This window comes from Grus americana, chromosome 8, assembly GCF_028858705.1.
Source record: "Grus americana isolate bGruAme1 chromosome 8, bGruAme1.mat, whole genome shotgun sequence".
In the NCBI taxonomy this organism is placed as follows: Eukaryota; Metazoa; Chordata; class Aves; order Gruiformes; family Gruidae; genus Grus; species Grus americana.
Genome location: NC_072859.1, coordinates 34,763,832 through 34,787,746, shown reverse-complemented (window position 1 = coordinate 34,787,746; position 23,915 = coordinate 34,763,832). Strand labels below are relative to the sequence as shown.

General features: G+C 47.3%; 2 protein-coding genes across 3 annotated transcripts; one reads left to right on the top strand and one right to left on the bottom strand.

Annotated features, from left to right (window-relative positions):
- The first annotated feature begins 2,477 nt into the window (after nucleotides 1-2,477).
- Nucleotides 2,478-10,327, top strand: RPE65 (retinoid isomerohydrolase RPE65). The gene is made up of 14 exons (XM_054834088.1): nucleotides 2,478-2,488; nucleotides 3,188-3,270; nucleotides 3,621-3,771; nucleotides 4,358-4,465; nucleotides 4,556-4,697; nucleotides 5,366-5,513; nucleotides 5,805-5,886; nucleotides 6,273-6,405; nucleotides 6,529-6,668; nucleotides 7,227-7,356; nucleotides 8,232-8,346; nucleotides 8,447-8,541; nucleotides 8,654-8,765; nucleotides 10,176-10,327. Exons 1-14 carry the CDS (start codon nucleotides 2,478-2,480, stop codon nucleotides 10,325-10,327), a joined length of 1,602 nt encoding a protein of 533 aa, XP_054690063.1.
- A 747-nt stretch (nucleotides 10,328-11,074) lies between these two features.
- On the bottom strand, nucleotides 11,075-23,647 carry LOC129209529 (methylcrotonoyl-CoA carboxylase beta chain, mitochondrial-like). 2 transcript variants are annotated; one of them, XM_054834086.1, is made up of 13 exons: nucleotides 23,390-23,647; nucleotides 22,593-22,923; nucleotides 20,767-20,963; nucleotides 19,456-19,634; nucleotides 18,450-18,530; nucleotides 17,829-18,007; nucleotides 16,699-16,891; nucleotides 15,589-15,680; nucleotides 14,511-14,667; nucleotides 14,067-14,189; nucleotides 13,289-13,437; nucleotides 12,739-12,820; nucleotides 11,075-11,280 (listed from the first exon to the last, which is right to left on the bottom strand). In XM_054834086.1, exons 2-13 carry the CDS (start codon nucleotides 22,910-22,912, stop codon nucleotides 11,197-11,199), a joined length of 1,836 nt encoding a protein of 611 aa, XP_054690061.1. In that variant the 5' UTR covers nucleotides 22,913-22,923; nucleotides 23,390-23,647; the 3' UTR covers nucleotides 11,075-11,196. The 2 variants fall into 2 exon arrangements, with proteins under 2 accessions (XP_054690061.1, XP_054690062.1); XM_054834087.1 differs by lacking the exon at nucleotides 23,390-23,647 and having other exon boundaries at nucleotides 22,718-22,853.
- Between the last annotated feature and the right edge of the window lie 268 nt (nucleotides 23,648-23,915).

The following is a 23,915-nucleotide window of genomic DNA, read 5'->3' as shown; positions in this document are numbered from 1 at the left end:
CACCCGGTGACTCCAAGAAAGCAACTGGTAGAAAACAGCCAGGAGGTTACGTGGATAAAATGTTAATGGCTAATCTCAGCATCGAGTCACGATGCAACTGTGTACTCCAAATTTAACTGCACGTGGGCAGCAGAGAGACAGAAGTGGCAAAATTAATAATTTAAGGGGAGGGGGAATGACTGAAAATCGTAGGATCATAATTTTGGTGGGAAGGGACCTTCAGAGGTCATTTATCAGAGAATCACAGACTGGTTTGGGTTGGGAGGGACCTTTCAAGGCCTCGTCCAACCCTCTGCAGTGAGCAGGGACATCTTCAACCAGATCAGGTTGCTCAGAGCCCTGTCCAACCTGACCTTGAATGTTTCCAGGGATGGGGCATCTACCACCTCTCTGGAACCTGTGCCTTCATCGTACAACATTTCTTCCTTATGTCTAGTCTGATTTAGTCCGGACCCTGTTTAAAATGGGTCTAATTAAATTGGATTACTCAGGGCCACCTTGACTCTTGAACTACTGCCAAGCTCTGCAGCACAAAAATATAATAGCAAAGCGCTCTTTGAATTTTATCTTCCCGTACCAGCCTAAAACATCAAGACCAAAGCTCTCTGAGCAGCCGATCTGGCTCCTCGCTTCTGGGCCGGGGCCCTGGCAGGCAGACGCCATCCGGGCAATGGAGGAGAGCCGTAGGGCTGGGTGGAGGCTGCCTCTGGTGGCCATCCTCCTTCCAGCGCTTGCCACCAAGCCAACAGGGCTGGACCGTGCTCAGTGCCGGTGAGATGCAGGAGGAGGAAAATCCGGCTGCTGGTGTGTGGGGCTGGGAAATGTTGTGGATCTCTGCCCCCCCTGAGCTGCTGGAGGAGGATGGGGCCTGGGAAGATGCTGTCACCATGGAAACACTGAATTTTCCTGACATCACAGATTAGGAGGCTGTTTTGAGTCCTTATCCTGGGGTTAATTAAAAATTTCCATGTTATTTGCACTGCTGAGAGGCCTTGAGTTTGCACTGAAGTTTATATTGAATATAGTTATTGCTGGGATGCTTCCACAGACCAGTTACCTTATCCTGCTGGTGGTTTAACATGACGGGTTAAGGGGAGGCCTCGGTCAAAGAGCTCATGGAGGCTCAACTCCGTGTCTTGTTTTTCAGTTAGAAGCCTTAAATGAACCCCCAGTCCAAAAGGAACCGCCGTCTCGTAAAGGGGAAACCAAAGCAACGCAGAGAGAAGCCAGCCTTGCGCTTGTAGTAGCAGAGGGGGCGTGGGGGCGTTGGATGTCTAACTGTCTCACCGCCGTTTTGATCACTGGACCCAGCTTCTGTTCGCCCGGGAGGAGAACCCAAAGGTGCGTGGTGTTATGAAATGTCTTCATCCTGTACCGTGGGCCGCCTGGGAGAGGGAGAGCAGTAATCTTTCTAACCTCGTTAATCTTTGAAATTACTCTTTACAGCCCCATTGTTTCCATAAACATCTGCTCTTACTGGAGGTGGTCCCTTAAAGCCATCTTTGGGCTGTCGGACGGTGACTGTGCTGCGTGTAAAACAAACGGTGATCGGGTCTGACGTCTCTCTGTGTGTAGGGCTGGTAACACCCCGTGTAAAAATAAGATTTAACGCACATAAAGTAGTAAGGAATCTGCCGTACGCAGCGACCGGAGCTGCCAGCATGTGCCACCGAACTGCAACACGATAAATAGAACAAGTGGGAGGAGAGGGGAAACGACGGCCGTAAGCAGACGGCGATGCACGGCCGCAGTATGAGCAGCCGTCACGGCGGTGCTGCTCCCCGGTCCCCCCCTGGCTGGGGGTGGCTCGGAATTCCTGTACTTGTACCGACGTGCCGAAGCCTGCAAAGACGGTCTTCCACGGAAACCCAGAACGGAGGAAAAAGCTGGTGGCTGATGCGTACGGGAGCGAGGAATGGTAATACTTGACATCATCTTATCTCTCGGTGTCTGTAACGTCACGTCGCTCCCGGGCGAAGCGCTGACGCCCCGTTTGCAGGCGGGCGCAGAGGAGCGTTACGCGCCGTCGGGATGCCTGCGCGGGGCACGGGGGCTCTCGCTGCCCTTGGGCTGGGTCGGAGCTGGGCAGGTCTCCTGCGGCGCAGGGTGCCGGTGAAGAGCCGAGTGGCCGTGCCAAGCGCCCAGCGTGTCACCCCGCGCGACTCCGGGGTTTCACTCCTTTCTGGTTTTTTTTTTTCTTTTTTTTTTCTCTGTAATCACTTCTCTTTAGGAAGAATTTAGGTCTCAGAAAAACATTCAAAGCCCTTTTTTGTGTGAGCAGCAAGACAAAACCTCTCAAAGCCCGGGGAGGATTTTGGTGGTGAAAGCCCGCTCTGTTCCCGGGGTGTGCTCATTGGCAGGGGCAGTGTGGAGCGCGGGGCTCCCCTCGTCAGGGCTCAGCACCCCATAAATACCCCGCACACGGCGCTCGGGGCGCGCTCGGCTGCCGGAGGCTCAGGCCCTTCATCGGGGAGAAAATGTACAGCCAGTGAGTATTCCCACGGGCTTCCCTCTGCCGGAGCCGGTCGCCGATGGCCGTCGAGGTGCAGCCCTGGCCGGGGGGTGCTGCGTGGCCGGGGGTCCCTGCAGTCAGAGGGGAGGAGGAGGAGGGGGGGGGATTCTCTGGGCTGGTCCATCCCCTGCAGCAGCGTGATTCTGGCGCAGGGGACGGGGCTCAGGTCCGGGCACGGGAGGACAGTCTGTACTTGGAGAGGAAGGACGGTGCACCAGCAGCCTGTGCCGGTGTCTTCACGGGCTCGGCAACAGAGAAGTGAAACCCAGCCGATAGCTCTCTGCCGCGCGCTCAAGTACTCTTTGCTCCAAGGAAAAAGGAAAAAAAAAAAATGCTTACCCAGCACCCGGGATATACAAGTGGGGTTTGCTTCCTGATGAATCGGGATAACCTGAATTTGTCCGTTGGGCGAGGGTGTTTGCAGGGCTGCGGCACGGGCCGTCCCGCCAGCATTCCCTAATCCTGCTTGTGCTCAGGACGGTTGGCAGGCGGCTGCGGGAGCTGGTCAGAGCCCTCGGAGCCTTTTCCCCGCGAAGGCTGGTGCTTCTCCCTCCTGATCTCTCAAGTTATTTGCAAGTCGCGGATCAGTTCATCCAGAAACAACCATCCCTCCCTCGGCGGGGTTCCAAAGCTCTCCCAAAACCGGGCTAACCCCCGGTCTCCTGGCCCTTTCAGAGTCGAGCATCCCGCTGGAGGCTACAAGAAGCTCTTTGAGACCGTGGAGGAGCTGTCCTCTCCGGTGACCGCCCACGTCACAGGTTGGTGTGGGCTCCTCGATCCCCTCCTGCCCAGCTTTTGTTCTCAGGAGCTCGAGGGCCATCTCAGGGGCTTTGCACGGGCCGGAGGTAACGGACCCAGCAGGGCTGCCGTATTTTGGGGTAGAGGAAGGACAGGTTGGATGGGGGATCTTTAGAGATGTCAATACTGAATGTCTTGGTCTGCAGTAGGTGTGTAGGTGAAGAAAACAGCATAGTTTTAAAGACCTCATGCATGTTTAAAGGCCAGGTTTAATAAACATTAAAAAAAAAAAAAATAGTTGGAAGTTTTGTTCTTTTTGTTGACTGATCTGCCATGGGCTGTGCGCGTACCAACGCTGGATCTTCCGCAGGGAGGATTCCCACCTGGCTGCGAGGAAGCCTCCTGAGATGCGGCCCCGGCTTGTTCGAAGTGGGTGCGGAGCCCTTCTATCACCTCTTTGACGGCCAGGCGCTCCTCCACAAGTTTGACTTCAAGGAGGGGCACGTTACCTATCACCGAAGGTACGTGGCAATTTCCAAGCAAAAAAAAAAAAAAAAAAAATAACGAAGCATTTGGTCGCCCGTGAGCGCTGGGGACGGGTTCCGCTGCCCAGCACGTGGGAGGCACCGGTTATTTCAGGTCCGTGCGGTTGTTGGAAGAGCTGTAACGCTGAGATCACTAAAACCAGCTGAAAATAACTGAAACTTACTCATAGTTAGCAGAAATGCAACTTTTTGTCCAGATTATAAAACATCTGGACAGAGGGGAGGGGCGGGCTGGACGTAGCTGCAGTCGGTGACGGAATTACATCATTGTCTGAAAACCGAAATGTGTTTTCCATTAGAAGGTGCCAAGCTATCAGCTTTCAGGTGTTTGGTGCCGAAGATTTAGATAAACCGCTGCGTTTCCCCTCAGCTCTCCCCCGGCCGTCCCTTCCCGGTGCCGCGGTGGGGGGCGGTTGCTGGACCCCACGTGCTCCAGATGCTGCGGGGACCTGCGGCTTTCGGAGGGCTCACGAGGCTCATCGCAAGAAGATTCCTAGGATAATCACGTAGCCCGTGGCTTTTTTCTGGCTACACGTGCGGTGTGCCTTCTTGCCCTCCCCAGGTTTGTCAGGACCGATGCTTACGTGAGAGCCATGACCGAGAAAAGGATCGTGATAACGGAATTTGGCACCTACGCGTACCCAGACCCGTGCAAGAACATCTTTTCCAGGTACCTCGGGGTTGTAGACGTCGCGGCAATGTCCTACAGAGCTTCTGCTTCTGAGAAGCCCCTGACTACCTGTCCGTCTTCTCTGCTCAGGTTTTTCTCGTACTTCAAAGGTGTGGAGGTCACTGATAACGCCCTCGTTAACGTCTACCCCGTCGGCGAAGATTACTATGCCTGCACCGAGACCAACTTTATAACCAAAATCAACCCGGATACATTAGAGACAATCAAGCAGGTGGGTCTTGGTACTGAGCTTCTACATACGTGGAGGAGTAAAACTAAAATGCAAACGGTTAGTAACAGCCTCTTCCACCTGGGGTTTGGTCAGAGAGGTGATGCAGAAGCAGCCGGCTGTGAGGGTTAACGAGAGCAGAGCCAGAACGAGCGTGTAAATGAACCCGCTGCTGCTGCTCTGGGGAACAGTTAATTAGGAGGCGATGGGGGGTCCCCGGTCCGTATCCTCGTGCTCGGGCTGGGCTGTGCAAGCTGGAGCTACGCTGCAGCCTGGCCAAAGGGACCGTCACCGGAGGGCTCCTGCCAGAGCTTCGCTGCTGCCTTCGTTTGCATCGGAGCCGAGCCGCCTTTACCCCGCAGAACCGTGCGTAACGCAGAACGCGTGTTTCGACCTTTTTCTTTGCTGCGTTACCCGTGTCCAGCCTTGGAGCCCTTCCTTTCGGACCCCAGCGTCCCGAACCTCTCCCTGTAACTGCGTCAGCTTGCCTGAGCGTCTCAAACTGCTCGGCTTTGCTGCTCTCCTCTTCACGAAACAGAAGGTGATTTGGGCTTAGAGAAGAACTTTCCACGCCTGGAGTGAGGACGTATTGACCTGCGACGCCTTTCAGAGTTGGTGACTTCCCATCTCCTGCCAAGAAAGCTCCTCACCTTCTCCATCTTGTCCTTCAGGTGGATCTCTGTAAATACGTGTCCGTCAACGGGGCAACGGCCCACCCCCACGTTGAAAACGATGGGACGGTTTACAACATTGGCAATTGCTTTGGAAAAAACTTTGCGCTCGCCTATAACATCATTCGGATTCCTCCGCTTCAGGCAGGTCAGTTAATCCCACCTCTGGGCAAACTGAGAACATCTTGTCCTCTAAATCATTTTTTTAATCCTTCAAATTAGTTTTGTCATCAAGTTACTTTTTTTTAAAATCTTCTTTAGATTTTATTTGCTTTTTTTAAGTAACAGAAACGTTATCTTTAAAACACTTCAAAGCAGCTTCTAAATCCTGAACTTCCTCTGTATTAAAGGCAGAAACTTGCTGGGTAAACGCTACAAATACGGACTAAGTAAGTATGGATGAAACCTCCTCCGTAACCCTTCAACTGTCCCGTTCCAGACAAGGAAGACCCGATGAACAAGTCGGAGGTGGTGGTGCAGTTCCCTTGCAGCGACAGGTTTAAGCCCTCTTACGTGCACAGGTAACGTGTCCCGTAGACCCGCGACGCGGGCGGGCTGACAAGAGGGATGGCGCTGACGCGTGGCGCCAGGCAGCGTGTTCCCGTCGCAAAGCCGCGGCTCCGAGCAGCGAGCGCGGGCTCGCAGTCCCCTTCCGCTTCCGCAAGCGCACCACGCCGGGTACGCGCTGCTGGCACGGCGCGCTCTGCAGAAGCGGCACGCAGGGCTTGTTCTCGCCTGTAATCAGCACCGAAAATTAGGCGATTTACCAAAAGCAGGATGGTTACATTCCTGTCATTTTAAGCAACGATCTGCGTGCTATATTCAGTGATAAGACGAGCTGCTACGCGGGTTTTAGTCCGAAGTAGCTGCAGTGAGCTTGATGTGCTCCCCGTACGTTTCCGAACAGCTTTGGGCTGACCTCGAACTACATAGTGTTTGTCGAAACGCCGGTGAAAATCAACCTCCTCAAGTTCCTCTCCTCCTGGAGCCTTTGGGGAGCCAACTACATGGACTGCTTCGAGTCCAACGAAACCATGGGGGTAAGCGGCCGGTCGTACCAAACGGGGCTGTACTGGGCAGCCAGCCCCGGGCTGGGAGGCCCATCGTATCGGTTTCACCTTCGTTTCTCTGAGCCTACGCCAAGCAGCTGCTTTGCTCTTCAGGTCTGGCTTCACGTGGCAGAGAAGAAGAAAGGCAGGCTCCTCAACATCAAATACCGCACCTCGGCCTTCAACCTCTTCCATCACATTAACACCTACGAAGATAACGGGTTTCTCATCGTCGACCTCTGCACCTGGAAGGGGTGAGCATTGCGGTGCCGAGCCGGGAGGCGGCCGAGGGTCCGTGCGGCTGGTGGGGGCCAGCAGAGCCCGTGGGAACCATCGTGGCACTCGCACCGACTCCTTCCGACCCATCCCAATATTCGCAAGCGGAAGGTACCCAGAGGTGCAGAGGGCCTGCCGGAAACTCATTTTCCGAGACCTCGTTTGCCTTTATCGTTAATAAATGCCGGTGCCTACCCAAGGGCTGATGCTATTTTGGCAGGACCTGGTTTTGAATGCTGTTTTTCCAGGAAACACAGAGAAAAAAGGCATCAAAATGGTGATGCCCAGCCCCGTGGCCAGGGCGCCCGGAGCTGAGCTTACCCTGGCTGCTGCCGCCGGGAGCGTGGGCTGAGCGGGACCACTTGCCGGGTTTTCCTCGCAGGGAAAGCGATGCGCACGCACAGCTCGCATCTGCCGAGGAGCTGGACCGGGACCCGCCTTACTCCATTGAATTTTAGGGAAAAGACAGCCGCATTTGAATCCCCTCGCTTGTGAATGACACCTTTGTTCCTGTCTGTGACCCCGTTTTTGTGCAGGTTCGAGTTTGTTTACAATTACCTCTACTTAGCCAACCTACGGGCGAACTGGGATGAAGTGAAGCGACAGGCAGAGAAAGCCCCGCAGCCCGAAGCCCGCAGATACGTGCTGCCCCTGAACATCGACAAGGTACCGGCGCGGCTCCGTGCCGTCGCAGCTGCCAGCGGGGTGCGGGAGATGCCGGTGCCTGGCCGACTGCTCTGCAGGGCTTATGGCCAAGCACGGGTAGTGCTCTGCCTGACCCGTTCATTCAAATTAAACATTTTAACGGGGGAGCGGAACTTAAAGTACGAGTCTTCAGAGAGATTCGCTATTTTCTTCAGCTGCCCAACGTTATTCTGTTTTATTTCCCGTAAGTTACTGTTCAAATCAGAGACCGTGGGGCGGCAGTTAATCCCAGAGGGTGCCGCTGCCGGGAGCAGAGAAGGGAGCAGCCGCAGCCCGGATGTGCGCAGCTGAATCCTCCAGCCCCAACTCAGGGCGTGAGGTCCATCAAGCCGCCAGCCCGGTGCAAAGCTCGCTGGTTTGCAAGCGCTGGGTTTTTCTTCCAGCGACCTCGCTCGTGGTCATCGGCGGGCGAGCCGAGGGCTGCAGGGGGGGGGACGCAGATCAGCCGAGCTGCTGGCGGAGCTGCAAAGCCCCCGGGCACCCCTGCTTGCGTTGCCGATCAAGCAACAAACGCAGCCCCACGTGGCAGTGCTCGATGAAAAACCTCCGAATGTCTTGCGGGGGGGGAAGCTGCGCCCGTGTGTGCGAGCGCAGGGAAGGCTGACGCGCTGTGTGTGCAAGCGCAGGGAAGGCTGACACGCAGCCCGGTTTCGGCCGTAGGCGCTCGTACTGCACCACTGCTAACTCCGAACAGGGAAGCAGCAGCCGTCCCCGCGCAATTCTGCAGCTCGAGGCTCTGCTGCCCGTCACTCTTCAATGCGGTTTGCAACACGTCCGTGCAAATAGACTAAGAAATTTGTTTCTCCATTTCCCTTGGGTATTTTTCTTTGTCCCAGGCTGACACAGGCAAGAACCTGGTCACGCTGCCCTACACAACAGCTACGGCCACGCTGCGCAGCGATGAGACCATCTGGCTGGAGCCTGAAGTTATTTTCTCGGGGCCGCGCCACGGTAAGGTGTCGAGCCCGAAGCAGAGCCAGCGGCACCGCGAGTACCGCCTGCGCTCCACCTCCCATTAATCCTCACACTTTTTTTTTTTTTTTTATTGTAGCCTTTGAATTTCCACAGATCAATTACAAGAAGTACGGCGGGAAACCGTACACGTACACGTACGGGCTGGGGCTGAACCACTTTGTCCCAGACAGGGTAACTATCAAGGAACGGGTGAGGCACGTCCTTTCCCTGAGCTTTAAGGACAAGAAAGAGTATTTCTGAGATACGGGGGTTTTGGTTTTTTTTTTTTTCCCCGTACCACTAGCTTTGCAAGCTGAACGTTAAAACAAAGGAGACCTGGGTGTGGCAGGAGCCGGATTCGTACCCGTCAGAGCCGATCTTCGTTTCCCATCCGGATGCCCTGGAGGAAGATGACGGTAATAATGATTTAATTTTGGTCAGTGGCGTCGGGGTTTGGACAGCTCGTGCCCGCCGGGGCTGTCTGCAGGGCTGTGCCAGCAGCAGGCAGGAGCAGGCGGCTCCCGGGCACCCTGGACCTTGTTCTAGCGCCGGGGAAGGTGAAGGAAAACTAACGCCAAACAAAAGCAAAGGAGGAGTCAGACTTCTAGGTTCAGGTGATCTGCTGTCCTCGCCTCCTGGCCTTTTTCCATCAGGAATTGCAGTAAAGAACTCCTGGTTGTGGAACTTTGTAAGATTTAAACCTCTCTTAAAGCAAGCGTGTTTTCTATTTCCACCCCCTCCTCATGCAGGAGTGGAGCGAGTTCAGGATTTGTCGTGCAAGCCCCGGCGTGCGCTCATGCCAAGCGCCGTGTGCGGTTCTGCACACCCCCAGCCCTCTGACCCCTTCGGCAGGCGAGCGGCAGCACTCGGCACGAGGGGGTGCGCGCTTACCCCTCAGTTCCTCATCTCCGACCGGGATTACATGAAGCTGGGAGAAGCCTCGGCTCTGCTGAACATAACAGCAAACTCCCACTGGTTTAGAGTGAGAGTTTCATATCTCATAGCTGAAACATTTTGTATTTCAGAGCCTCATTTCGTATTATCTGTTCCCAGTTCAGGAAAGTGCTTGTGCAGGGGCTGAAGTCCCACTGACGTTAAAAGGTTTTAAGCTCGTTCTTGAAAGCTTCCCTTGGCTGAGGCAGACAACGTGCGTTTTAGGAGTACGTTTAAGTCTCTCACTTCCCGGGACTGAAGCCCTGCAGAAGTGCTCTCCGAAAGCTCCGCTCACGCCGGGCTCCACGCTCACCTTGTGTCGTCTTCCCCACGGCTGTGTTTGCTGTCACGGACTGTGACGGGGGGTCGTGCCCATGTTCTCCTGCCACGACTGACCCAGAGAGAGCACAACCAAGCAACCACCTCAGAGCTAGGACATCCCATCCCTCCCGCACAGGGATGCCAGGATCCAGCAGTCAGTATCTTGTCTCATTAAAAGCACAATTATAAAGTAATTTATAAAGTAATTCAACTTTTAATATCAAAAAAAATAAATGGACAAATTTGATATAGATTCCAGTAAGGGACGGTTGTTGTAGGTCCCTGCAATAACTTTTCATAGTTCCCTTTCCAAATAAAACCATTTTTCACAGTTTTAAGAAGAAACTCCAGAGGAGGTGCTGCCCCAGCACTCTAGGCTAGCAAGCTGCCGCTGGCAGGAACCCAAAATAGCATGTGAAATAAATGATCTCAGTCTGCTTCAGCACCGAGGACCACGCAGTAACAACGGCAGTGCCCGTGCCCTGCGTGCGAGCGGCTGCTTTTCCCTGGAGGAGCCCAGGGAAGGGCCCGGCCCGTGCCCCGGGACAGGCTTCTCCTCCTTCTCCTGCCAGGGGTGGTGCTGAGCATCGTGGTGAGCCCCGGCGCGGGGCCGAAGCCCGCCTACCTCCTGATCCTGAACGCCAAAGACATGAGCGAGGTGGCCCGCGCCGAAGTGGAGGTGAACATTCCCGTCACTTTCCATGGACTCTTCAAAAGAGCGTGACCGCTGCCGGCAACGCGTTGCCTGCTTTCTTCCAGCTCCGAAAAGGCGCCGTCTCCGTTTACGAGCACTCAAAGGACCTAAATTCCTTCAGCATCACTTCTTGTTCGTTCCACTACTTAATTAAGCGTTTCAGTTTTGTTGATGATCTTCAAAATACATAACCAGGTATTTTTCAAACACCCCCCTTGGCATAATTTGCAGCTGCACAGTGCTGAGAACTACAGTTAACCCACGTTTGGGGCAGCGGGGCTTTGTTTTTACAAAATTAAACTTTGCAGAAAAATTACCTTTACCTTCTCTCAATTTTTAGCGTATGCTGAAGTATTACAGATTTAAATCCCCTCCTGGTTCCTCCTTTAGTCTCCCCAGAGCAATCTGGGTTGAGCCTTTCCAGAGCTGCTTTGGAAATCTGAGCGGGCAGGCCCAAGGTGGTGCGGCAGGCAGCGGTTTGTCCTTTACTGAGGCCAAAAACCGCACACGCTGCCTTATGTGTTTGCTCTTTCCCTTTTCTTTTGTCAAAATGCAGCTTCTTCAGTTCTAGGTCTCCTACTAAAACATGAATGTTAACAATTGCTTGATTTATTGGGTTTTTTTTTAATGGCTTGGGAAGAATCTGCGTCCTTAGAGCGCACTAGGCTCTCAGCTTCATCCTTCCTTTTCACAGAATAAACCTTCAACTAATGTAGTAAGAGGCTACGGTTCAAAATACAAATTTATTGCTAATAGACTTAAAATCCAGGATTCTTCTTTGTCTGCAATGATTTAATGTTTTTATCAATTGTATCAAAGAATTAGAAAATCATTTCCATTAAAGATTTGTAGTACACGGTGCTGACTTTAAAAGGCTGATTATTTGAGAACAGCTGCCGTTACATTCTGATGACGGGATACTGCCACGGAGATACAACCTGGTACTTCTGCTGTTCTATAATCTCTAAGCACTGTGCAATTACCTAATTAAAAACAAAAGACAACATAAAAATGAGTAAAACTTACTAGTTACGCACTCACTCCATAACACATTTGTTCTTACATTCTGCAAAACAAGGAACATTTAAAGGGAGCGGTTGTGGGCTGTGGCGTTAGGGGAGATCCATGTCAGGTAACGTACCGCTGGGGCAGGGGAACCTAAGGGAAGAAACATCCTCAGGATCCCAAGGTTTATGCATTGCACACAGAGACCGCTAAACCATCTAAAGTCACTGCAGTGACAAGCAAATTACTTTTGAACTCTCCAATGAAAATATATTACGTGATAATTCCTCTCTGTTATTACAAGGCTATGCTCCTAAGATTCCAAATCGCCTGTCAAAAATTAGCAGAACACCCTGCTCTTCCACATCCACCTTTTTCTAAGAAGTCACCTTTCTTGGTGTCTTGTGATAATGGGGACTGAAAATACAGAACTGGTTTTGGTCTTTAAAAACAAGGTAATGCTCCATATTCCCCTGCTACTGGAGCACACACTGTCTTTTAAAAGCCTACTTTAAAAAAAGCACATTAAGGATCTGAACGAGCACATGCTGTCAGTTCAGACAAAGCTCAACATAAATTCCATCTATTAGCAAGAACTGGGATAAAGTAGCAAAACATTAGTGTAAAAAAAACCAGCTACACCCGCAGACATGAATTGTGTGCTGGTGAAAGTTCCCTGAGAGTAACAATGATTTGTTTCTGCTGTCACGGATTTTCTTTTCATGTGCAGCTCCTAGAGAGAGGTAGTCTGGGGGCTCTAGTTCTAGCTAATACTTCTTGGTGCTCTCCCATTATCAAAGTTCCCATGAACTCCACAGAGAATATTTAACATCTATGTAGTACCATATTTAGAAGGATTAATTGATAGCAGGCTGAACTTGTGATCTTTAAACAAGCTTTGGAAGTGCAAAGGACATTTTAAGTATTGTTAATAAACAATCTGACAAGGAAAAATAGAAGAACAAAGGTGGTGGCTTTCAAAAAGAATGTGATGGAGCGGACGTCTACCAAGTTAAAAAATAAATAAAAGGGGGGGGGGCATCCCAAATGTAAACAGCAAATTACAAGCACAAAGCAACATCCTTGGACAGAAGAATGGAAACTTAGAGCCTGAACTTAAAAGAGTGAAGATACGGTGATTATGCAAGACCAAAAAAAGAAAGGATACGGACACAAACAGTAACATCAATTAAGGGGTTCAATGAGGAAATGCTGTAGTCAAGTAACCAGAACTGAACAGAAACTTTCTGGATACACTAATGGGGAAGAGATACAAATTGCAAAGCTCAACGCCACAGAAGATGGAGGGAGAAGCGTCCTGGGAATCAGCATGCCGCTGACCTTCAGCGAGCCATAGGCTTGTGCATTCGCCCCAAGGTCCTTTGGAGACGCGAGGGTAAAGCGCACTGTACAGAACATACAAGGAAAAACCCTACCTTTCTAGTGTTTTGAGGTAGAATTACACCATCATCCCAGAGTCTGGCAGAGGAGTAAAATGCACTGCTTTCTTCCTCTAGCCTGGAGAAGACAGAGTATTAAACAAGCTTAAAACCACAAAAATGTACTAAGACCCATCAGGCCAGCAAAACAAGATCATAGATGAAAAAGGCATTACTTCAATCTGAACTGAATGTGCAGTACTACAGTTAAAATCAGTTAGAATCCAGCAAACAATAAATCTGATCATTCTGCAGTACAGACCACCCCCCACATTCAGAAGATCGCCACTGTTTAATACACAGCAGAATATCTTGAGTTGGGGCTGACTGGTTTCAGGGTTGCTTTGTTGTTGTTTGGTTGTTGTTTGTTGCTTTTTTTTTAAGGCAAACATTTGTGTTTCCTTGAGAAGATCCTAAGAGCAAACATGGAATGACATGGAAATTTAAAGTATTTTCCAGTAGATTCAGGTTTGCTTTATCTGGGATGTGTTAAATTAACTAATTAAATCCCAGTGTAACTGCAAGGGTTTATATTTAATGTCCTTACTTCTCTTTCAGATGTTTTAGCTCTGATTCATCTCCTGTACAGTCATTGTCCCCAGCTCGTGGGACTGTGGAGAAATGTCTTGAATCCACCAGAGCAACTCTTGCATTAGGCCACAAGAACAGAAAGTTTGGACTGAACGATCTCCCACACTACAAAAACAAAACCACACAGTACAAACTCATTGAAATTAATCACAAAAAGATGGCTGTAGGATGACACAATCAAGTTCGTGGCAGAATGCAATACAGTGTCATATGTAAAGCATTAATAACGTAGCTCCTTTACCATTAAAGCTACAGCTCCTGTAGCAGTACAGACACCCTGTGGTAGCAACCATCGCAATCCCCACTGCCTTCAATATCGCTATTTCACCATTTCATTTCTTCTCCAAGCGCTTACATGTTTAATTCTGAGCAAACAAAGAGCCCCATTGCACTCAGTAGCAGTCTGAACAGCAGGCACAGCAGCACAACTAAAGCAGCCGTGCTTCATGCTCACTGAAACAAACAGCGCGTGCTGAGAGAAAGGCAGGATGGGCTCCGGTAGGGACATTTCCAGATAACCTGGGCTTTTAGAACTGGCTCTAGGTTCTTAGATGCAGACTGAGTTTTCTGTAATCACATCTTGTGATGCATTTCTTACTTTAAAAGTAGTTAAAATACCGAATTGAGTTAAATGTCTGTAACAACAGCTGACTTTTGAAAACGAAGTGCTGTGAAATCTTGGTAAAGTGTAGACAGCGTGTGGCCAAACCCGTTAACATTTGTGCCACCCGTACCATAACATAACTTTCACTCCCGTAACAGCCACCGATCACGATGGTTATTTTGGGAACAGCAGCACAAGCAACAGCAGCCATCATGGAGGCCTGGGCTTTTAATCTGTTGGAGTGAGCCTCTGCCTGAAAGGAAAACAAAGATTTTAGACCCTTAAAAATTTTTCTCCTAGGTTCCCTCCGCTCCCACCAAACTTGTACTTCTAAAACATTTCTTCCTTTATAATTCTGTGTGATCATTTCTTTGCAGCTTGCATGCCAGCTGGACAGTATCATAAAGTGAGAATGCTAATGGAAAGATTTAAGAACAAAGTAATAACAAAGCTTCTTGGTTTAAACCATCAAGAGTTGTTTAGAAAAAAATAATTTTCCTAACAACAACTTTCAAAATGTAATCTTAAACAAAATTTTGCTTGAATTAAACATATTGAACTAAAAACGCCATACCTGTGAGATGCTTGTTGGCTCTGCTGTGTGTGGAGCAGTATTTTGGAAAAAGAGGATGGGAATGCTCCGCTGACTGCACAGCTGTACGAAATGGCTCCCCTTGAGAGAAGCATCATGAGACAGCTCCCCGTTGCTAGCCACGATCCCCACCAAGTGCCTACAAAACAGACACAGGAACATTTTCACTTTGGAACCTCAGAAATTAAGAAACTGTAGCTCATAATGTTCTGAAGGATGAAAACATAAATAGCCATACGCACACAGAGATCTGCCCTTCACAGAAGTTCAGCATGTAGAAGGATGTACTCACACGTGTCATTTCATTCAAGGGCACTCACATACCCAACCACCGAGAAGTCTCACAGCACTCCTGATATATAAAGCACGGAAGCATTAACGCGGATTAACACCCAGAGGGCAGGTAAAGCTGTAGATGACCTGCCACAGTTTGCACTGCGAGACAACGTACAAGGTGCCAGGACTCTGGGCTCTCTTTCACTCCTGTAACTTACAACATAACGGTCAATCTGAAAAGTTCATACTTTCAACCTCAAGAAGCTCTAAAATTGTATTTTACTTTTTTTTATATATATATGATTTGACTGGAATGTTGTATGCTTCATGAATCTCATAATAATAGTCTGATCTGAATTTTGCAAGGTTTTACTGTAGGGGTATTATCTCATCTCCATCACATGGAAGGAGAGATAATAGCTTTCAACTCAGCTTGGGAAGGAACACTTTTAAAGATGCTGTTTCTTATTTCTTAAGGAATCTGCTGAGACTTCAATGTTCCAACTGTCCGGCTAGTAATTTTTGTGAACAAACAAATCATTTCGCAAAGTCACGAAAACTACTCATTTGTAACCACTCTCTGCTGCTACTGGCCTGAGACATGGTGAACTCAGAGCTGAGACACAAACAATCAGGCTTTGTAGAAGTATTTTACTACCAATTCTTCACCAATTCAGAACTTCGTAAACTTGTTATTGGAATACTGTAAAACCTGATAATTATATGAAAGCTATTTAGACAAATATGTCCACACATTTTGATAGTGAACTGTTAATAGCCTTACCCTTCCACATGGCCAAATCCCGTTACTAATGTTGTTCCATAATTAGCCTTGAATTCCTGGAACCTGCTTCCATCCATCAAGCGGCTCAGAATCTGCAAAGAAATTTACAGTCTTCACTACAGAAATTTAAGTGAAAATAGGATAGTTCTGCTAAAAGATATGCTCTGTGGGAGACCTGTATTATGCAAGAAGTCAACCTAAATGAGTAGAGAAGGCCTTTTTATGTCTTACACTCTGCTAAATACTCAATGTGCGCAAAACACCGAATTTGTGTCTACGTTTGATTACCAACCACGTATTTCAAGCCAAAGTTCAACTCCCAAATTCTTTCAGTGTTACAGAGCACAGTTGTTCATGTGCATAAAAGTGTTGTAAAAAACCCAGTGTGTGCAGTTACAGTTTGTGTGCATAAGAACCGCTCAATCGCATGTTGCTCATTTTTTCAAACACAGTTTAAAAGCTGCCTTCAAAGCTACTCTGCTTTCTACATTCAATCCCCTTAGCTGTAGGAATTTACCGCTGGAAAACATACTGGATTCACATCCTTGGAGACTAAATCTCTTCTAGAACACCACAAAGAAAATAGTGTGGGCAGCTCTGCATGTCTTTGCTTATGTATTATCGTCTGTCCCAACTTCAAACAAGTTTAATTTGAGCTTTGTTGCTTTTTCAGTCAGTATTTTCACTATGTATTTAAGTTACAAGACAGAGTCTTGTCTATTTGGGCCGGGGGCGGGGGGGGGGAAGGCAGAGGGAGGGAAAAACTGGACACGAAAGGGGTGCACGTACTCAAGGCAGCTAATACAGTACAAGACATACTGACATAACAGCATCTCCAATAGTGCATGGAAACAGATGGAGATCAGCTGGTGTAGTCTGTAATTATCTCTAGCAGGTTTTCAGCTTAAATATTTTCTGTAATTCTACAGAAATGTTGCCATTCTGCTCTGTTGCAGACTCAAGGCATTTTGGTAACTGATTAGGTACTAATACAGAATGCCTGAGGTACTTCAGGATTCTCCAAGAGAGAACAGCCTGTCGCCTGTTAACCTGGAGCTACTAGACAGAGCCGACTGAAAGGACGAAGGAACACAGTATCTGCCACCTTACCAATTTTACAGGAAGAGTGCACCTATAATCTTGCGGTGCCAGCCCCAAAAGCTCATCAGAACTATACAGAGGACTGTCATGCTCAACGGCCTCCTCTGGCAGCGGATCATAATTTAACGTTGAGATAACATTTCGAATACATTCATAGGCTTCCTTTTCTGAAGATGCAAAATGATCACTACAGCCACTGACTCTAGGAGAGAGAGCAACATCAATTAGTATCAAATTAATTAAATCTGAATTGTGAGAGAAAAACCAAACTAAAGGAAAAACCTTAATCTGTACTGTGAACTCTCCAAACTCCCTGAAAATAATGTGTGATTTTGTTCTTGTATGAATGAGCTGGAAGCAGTAAGTCAGTGGAATTTCTATGCAATCCAACCCCCAAACAAATTCACAGTAAGGAGAAGTTCTTCCTTGTGACTTTTGTGTTTACCTATATTAAAGAAAGACCTTTCAATTTATTTTCATGATGATGCTGTTTTTATAATCTATGTACCCTGGCAATGTTTACATTAGGAAAAGAAGTGATACCACCTCTCCTCTATAGCTGGTCCCTCTGAGGCACAGAGGAACTGACTTCCATGAGGTTGCTCAGAAAGTATGTGGACGAATGGGGAAGCAAATCCAGATTTGTTCAGCCTCTACTTCACCCCAAACATCACTTAGTTTTACTTCCATTTGGCTGATCTAACAAAAACCCCATACCTGAGAAGGAAAGCAAGCAGTGTAATAACAGGTTCCACTTTTGGCCCTGATCCTGACCTCTGTACTTATGTGAGATTTCTATCAAGAGTGTGTGTGTATATATATACAGACAATGGAAGTGGAAAGTTCCTTCAGCAGTAAAGCTGAAATTACAATGCCATGTTACTTTTTTTTTCTTTTCAAAGAGTTATATCTAGCCCCATAATACTCCCACATACACAACTGAATACCACCAACCTTTTTCAGAATTCCTGTATCACTTCTACTGGGTTTTTTTCACTACACATTTTTCAGTCCTTGAGGACCATATTGTATCCTTTCACTGGAGTAGCTTCAGTCACATTAATTTAAGATAAAATGACAGTTTCTTTCAAGCTAAGTATGCTGAATTCTCTACTATTTTTGAGAATTATTTCACATACTTAGAGTGAAGTTTGGCTCCTCCTAGGTCCTCGGGAGAGACATATTCTCCTGTAGCAGCTTTTACCAGAGGTGGGCCAGCAAGGAACAGCGTACCGATTTTATCTATAATCACAGTTTCTTCTGCCATGGTTGGAACATAGGCACCTCCAGCTACACAGGAGCCGCACACCACTGCCACCTGAAGGGCACAGAAACCGAAACAAACCAAGATGCTGGAGAGAGGAGCATGGAAAGGCAAAACCATTAACGTTTATTTCAGAAACATTCAAGAGACTGAATCGCAGCTTGGGGAACAATGAACTAGAGATCTAAATACCAGCATGAACCACAATGCTGGTTTTGAAACAGTTCAATGTTTACTCTGAAATAACCTTGTGATTTGATGCTTTTCCATCACGATCAGTCAGTAAACACTTGGAAGATCCTTAAGGCTGAAGTATTCTATTATATGCGATACTATTTGAATCTCCCTTCCCCACAAATAGAAAAGATGAGCTTTAGGAATTTTTTTTTTTTTTCATGTTTGAGGGTTGTTCCTAGACTTTGTATTAGAACAAAACTTTTTTCAGAACTCTACTGATTACATATACTACTTACTTGTACTCCAAATGACACTGTACCTGAGGAATTCTCATGGCAGACATTATTGCTTCGTTGTAGAAAACTCTGCCACCATGCAACTTGTCAGGAAACAGCTCTGACTGGCATTACAGAGAAAAGACAAAGCGAATGTCAATATTAACTACAAAAGTCAATGCTTCCTCTTCGTTCATTCATCAACGCATTGTAACCAACTCTGGGAAGGTCACCACTAACAATCATACCTGAAACTTTCATATACAGCATTCGCTAAGGTATTTATTCCCCTTAAACACTGTGCACAAAAATACCCATGTGTTTCGAAAGCAGAGGTAAATTTCGTAGTGTTTTGTGAAACCGATCTATTCTACATGATTTGAGACTGTAAACATGGAGAAGGGGAAGCTCATACTCATACTTTGTGAAATGACTTCAGCACAGTTTCTCTTTTTACTTGTTTTTTGATATAATTCCTTAAGTCAAGTAAAAACCTTTTTCTGTGTTTGCTTTCAGTCTGGAGAGGGAACAACTACAGTCTCAGTGATAATATAACCTCTGTACATTGGAAAGTAACCTGTGCAAATTTTCCTTTTACACTAAAAATTTCAAAAACTGTATTTTTAAAGGCCACAGAGGTTACTGCATTACTATCACAAACGTTACAATAAAATACAGAGTAATTTTACAGATTCTGAAGCTGAAAGTAGAAACCTCAAACGAGGTATTAATTCATTAAAGACACAAAAGCATTTCAGCACACTGAGGAATACCCACACTTGGTCAACACTTTTTCCCCCCACTGATATTTAAGTTTCTAAACTTTGATTAAATGCTAGATGCAAGATTAGCCAAAGTTATTGCTACTGTTACATATCTTCGAATCATCTCCTAGACTCCAATTTGTGGACAAAACTCAAATTAAGTATAACAGACAATGAAATTTGGTCAGCCAAGAAAACAAAACATAAATCTGAGGTTTATCACTAAACATTAGTATGATTAAAATAAACATAGGTAATTTCTTCTGTGCAGCAGTTCTGCTATTACCTGTAGTGGTAGGAACGCTCCCCCGCTGTCCACAAGGTACACAGACAACAGTCTGTTCTGCATGGCTATTTCTTGAGCTCTTAATTGTTTCTTCACTCCAACTGGGTAAATAGTTCCTCCTTTCACGGTTGCATCATTTGCCATGAAGACACACCAGACTCCACAGATTTTGCCAATTCCTGTAAGTGGTACCACAGATACTTCTCAGGACTCTCTGAAGTACCACAGATGAAATAAGGGGGCCAAATCATAGCTGGGATGTTCTTTTGGAAATACTGCATCAAGAAGCTGCAAATTAAGTTGCAAATACCACACAGGGAAGAAATCTATAGCTCTTCTCTGGAATAACAAGCTGAAAGCTAATGATGCTTTTAAAAAAATCTAAATCACAGAAAACAGAACTTGAAATAAACTTATGTACTCCTGGTGACAATATAAGAGAAAAAAGTACATAGTTTTACTTCCAGCTCTTGAGATAAAGCCAAGGTAATTAAAAATTACCTATATAAAACTGAAAAATCTAATGATCTGTGACAAAAGATAGAATTTCATACTCTTCTCGTTACTTTTTAAACTGGAACTGCTCTTCAAAATGCAATGAAAGGACTTGTCTATAATTTGAAAAATATTACAAAATACATGTCACAGCTTCTGTGTCTCACAGCAACCTGGTCCCCTTTCCTTTAACAGACAACAGCTTATTTGACAAATCATCCTAAATTTTTGGAGACAAAAATCAGTAACTGTTAAGTAGAATAAATTACTCAATCTAGAAGAAATTAAAGAACTTTTTGTCTTTAAAAGTTTCTCCCAGATTCCCCAGCAAAAATCACAGAAGAATAATACAGCAGTGGCTGAACTCTTCTACGTTGGGAGCTGCTACTGGATAGACCTGATGTTCACTGTTCCTAGGAAATCACATTTTTAAGATACTAAAAAGATCCCATAAACCTGATTTCGTGTATCCTTTTTCCTTTTCCAGTAAGAACAAACACCTTAACTTCAGTGAGCAAAGCTGGTTACTCTGGGAAGGTGTGCAGCACATACAGAATACAACTAATGTACACTGCCTATGACGCTTACTCATTCCTGCACCCAAAGAGCATCTCTCAAATTATATTAAGGCTCATATTGGTTCAAAACCCTTCTTCCTTCTGGGCTGCATCTCCAACATGGGCTGCTCAAAACAATACCCTCAACCCATATCCAGATTTAGAACTGATCTGAATCATACTTAAAGATATGAGCAATGAAACAAATGAACTCCATCGATTTCCCATGACACCTAATATTACAGGTGCTAGCAATTACCAGTAAGGCACCCCGCAGCAGGGACATCACCATACGGCATACTGAGGCCTGCCAGCGGAGACAGCTCCAGAAAAGACTCATCATCAAGTAGCAACTTCAGGCGTTCACGAACAAACAGCTTCTTGTTTCTCTGAGTATGACGCAAGATGGCATTTTCTCCCCCTCCTCTACTGGCCATCTCTAGCAACTCTGAATATCTGATTTAAAAAACAAAGTTTCGATGAATGAAAACCACCTTTACTTGCTAGTTACCCTTCAGTGGACTGAACATAGTACTTAAATGTATTGCACAGTTTTCATATAAATGGTATGAGAACAAAGATGAATTCACATTTGCAGATTATTGTTTCTTACAAAGTGCAATAAAAAGTACAGGTGTTATTTAAAGCAAGCATTTTAGTTTCGTTATTCAAAAATCATCTAATAAAGACAAACAAGAGTGAAATAATATTCTATCTGTAGTTTATGGTCATAGCAGGTAGACATTATTAAATTCACATCCTCCCCTGGGTGTTGCCCATATACACCCAACACATCGTATTTCACAATATTTGATCACACTTCATCTCTGCCAGCAACCCCGTGAGCACAGCGGTGATCACAAGCCACCAAAGCTGACTTTGAGAGACACTGCCCCACAACAACGTTAGCCTAGAAACTTGCAGCTATTAATAAAGCTATCATAATTTGCTAGACCTAATTCAGCATGGATCCTTGCCTCCATGTTCCAACTACTCTAGGGAAAAATCCAGTCAAGGGCTTCCTCCTTCAGTTCCCCTCAACAAAAATCAGTAACCGGTAAGCAGAATAAATTACTAAATCTAGAAGAAATGCACACTCTACAGCATGGAAGATATATTTTTTTAAGTAGTGAATACTGCAGTGTCACTACAATCATCAAGAGAGGAAGTGATTACCAAACGTTATTGTCGGGGCAGCATCAAGTACAGATAATGAATTGAATAAACTATAAACAAATGCTGTATCTTGAATAATTTTGGTCTTAGATAAACTGGGTTCTTCATTTATTTAAAGTGAAGTATTATTCATCCAAGATGCATCATCTTTAACTAAAAATAGTTTGACGTAACTATTTACGCCCCACTCTGTGCATGACTCCATTAGCTTATTGTGGCTTCCTGCAGACTGTAGAGATTGAAAAACCTCAGGAGAAAAAAGCTAAGGATTTTGAATGATGTCATAAATGCCACCACAGGGGGGCACAGTGTGTTTTCCATAGCCTTGCTTCCAGCCCATGTATCATTCCTCTGAACAAAAGCCTTTGAATGTTTGCCGTCTGATCTTTAAGGACAAACACATAAAATGCATTCTCCTGCTCTCATGAGTGAATCACGATTAACTGCAGTAACTGTCACTTCCTCTTTCAGGAGGGATCTGTAAATGCGTGAGTCACCAATTATGTCTTTGCATTCAAACACGAAAAAAAAATTATGAAGGTCTAGAAAAAATACTTCTTGGCAATATATGCAAAACAATGTCACATGGCGCTATTTTAAATACAGTCTGCACCTAGGTTTAGGCATTTCGGTCAACGTTTAGGCACCTCTTTTGGGGGGCTGAAATTTTTAAGTGCTGATCCTTGTAAAATTCACTCTGCAGAGAAGCTGCCCAAGAAAAGAGCAGCCAGGAAAGTAGTTTAAGCTTCAAAATGGTTAGTTAAAAAAACCCAACTGTTTTTTTTAATCTCTGGACTTTTTAATTAGCATCCCTCCTATGTTAAAAAGTTCCTAAAAGTGCCTGTAAGTAACTCTCACATCATCTCACAAGTAGCAACATTTTTAGAACACCACAAAAAGAGTTATTACCTTTTAATAACAGCCTCACTGTTCCTTAAATTTTCTTCAAACACATGTCGATACACAGACAGGATACGTCCATCTAAAACAGGGTAAGTTTTTGTATACCGTCTATATTTTGCTTTATTACTTACTAAACGGCAGGGCAGCATGTCGCGTGTCCCTTCCAAGCCCTGACTCTGCAGGAGGTGTGCGGGCTGTTTACCATGACACAAGTCCTTATACTTTCTTTCGAACACGCGGTTTAAGGTTTGTAACCTTGGGAGCAGCGGAGATGTGGCTGGGGGGGGCAGTCTGCCAAGGGAGCACAAAGCGACAGTATTCCACATGACCCTAAGAACTGAAGGGAAGGGGCAAAAAAAATACAAAACAGCATTTATTGCCAAAAATTAAACTTCAGATTCCCTCGACTGATGAGGCAAAACCGACACCACACCTCAGGCCGCGGTGCTGAGGGCACACCGCCGGTTCCCGCCCTGCGGCACGCAGCCTGCCCGCGGTGGAAGAGCCCCCTGAGGCGGCGGCCCGAGGCCCCGCGGCGCCGAGCGGGGCAGGAAAAGCCGCCGGGAGCGGGCCCGGCCGGGGCCTGCGGGGCGCGGCGAAGGCGGAGCCGGGGCCGGGCGGCCCCTCAGCGCCCGTTCCGGGGGCAGGAAGCGCGGGGCCGCGGGCCCTCCGGCGGGGTTCCTCGGCCTACGCCTCGGCCGGCCGGCCTGCCTGCCTGCCCGCCCGCCCGCCGCTGCCTCCTCTTCCCTCCCCTCCTGCCCCACACCCGTCGCGGCCTGTCCCGCGTCCCCGCCGACCCTTACTCGGGCAGCCGCCGCTGAGTCGTCCGGTCCGGGCCCGCCTCTCGGAGCGGCTCCGCAACCCACACAGCGGCCCGCCCCCGGGTGTCCTCTGCCCCGGGTGTCCTCTGCCCCGGGTGCCCGGGCCGGGCCTGGCAGCCGCTTTCCGCCCGCGGCCCCGCACAGCCGGAGCGGGGTCGTACAGCCGGGTGCTTCCTTCCGAAGGAAGCGTGCTGGGCTGGGTTCCACTCGGTCCCGGGTGTCCCGCGGAGGTGCCCTGGCTCAGAGTCGCACCGCCCCGGTCCCTTCCCAGAGCAGCTCTCCTCCCCTCAGTGGCCCCGGGTGCTTCAGCACCTCGCTGGGCTCAAGGGTAACGACACCTTCGCCTTTGAAGGGCAAACGTTTCAAAAATAACACAAGGAGCAAAGCGCATCGCTGCACTAGGAAATAAATGCAATTATATACACAGCATATGCGTTTGATTTGTAAATTACATGTTGTTGGGCAATATAGAATGTTACAGACTCGACTGCAGCCTCAAAAATAACGT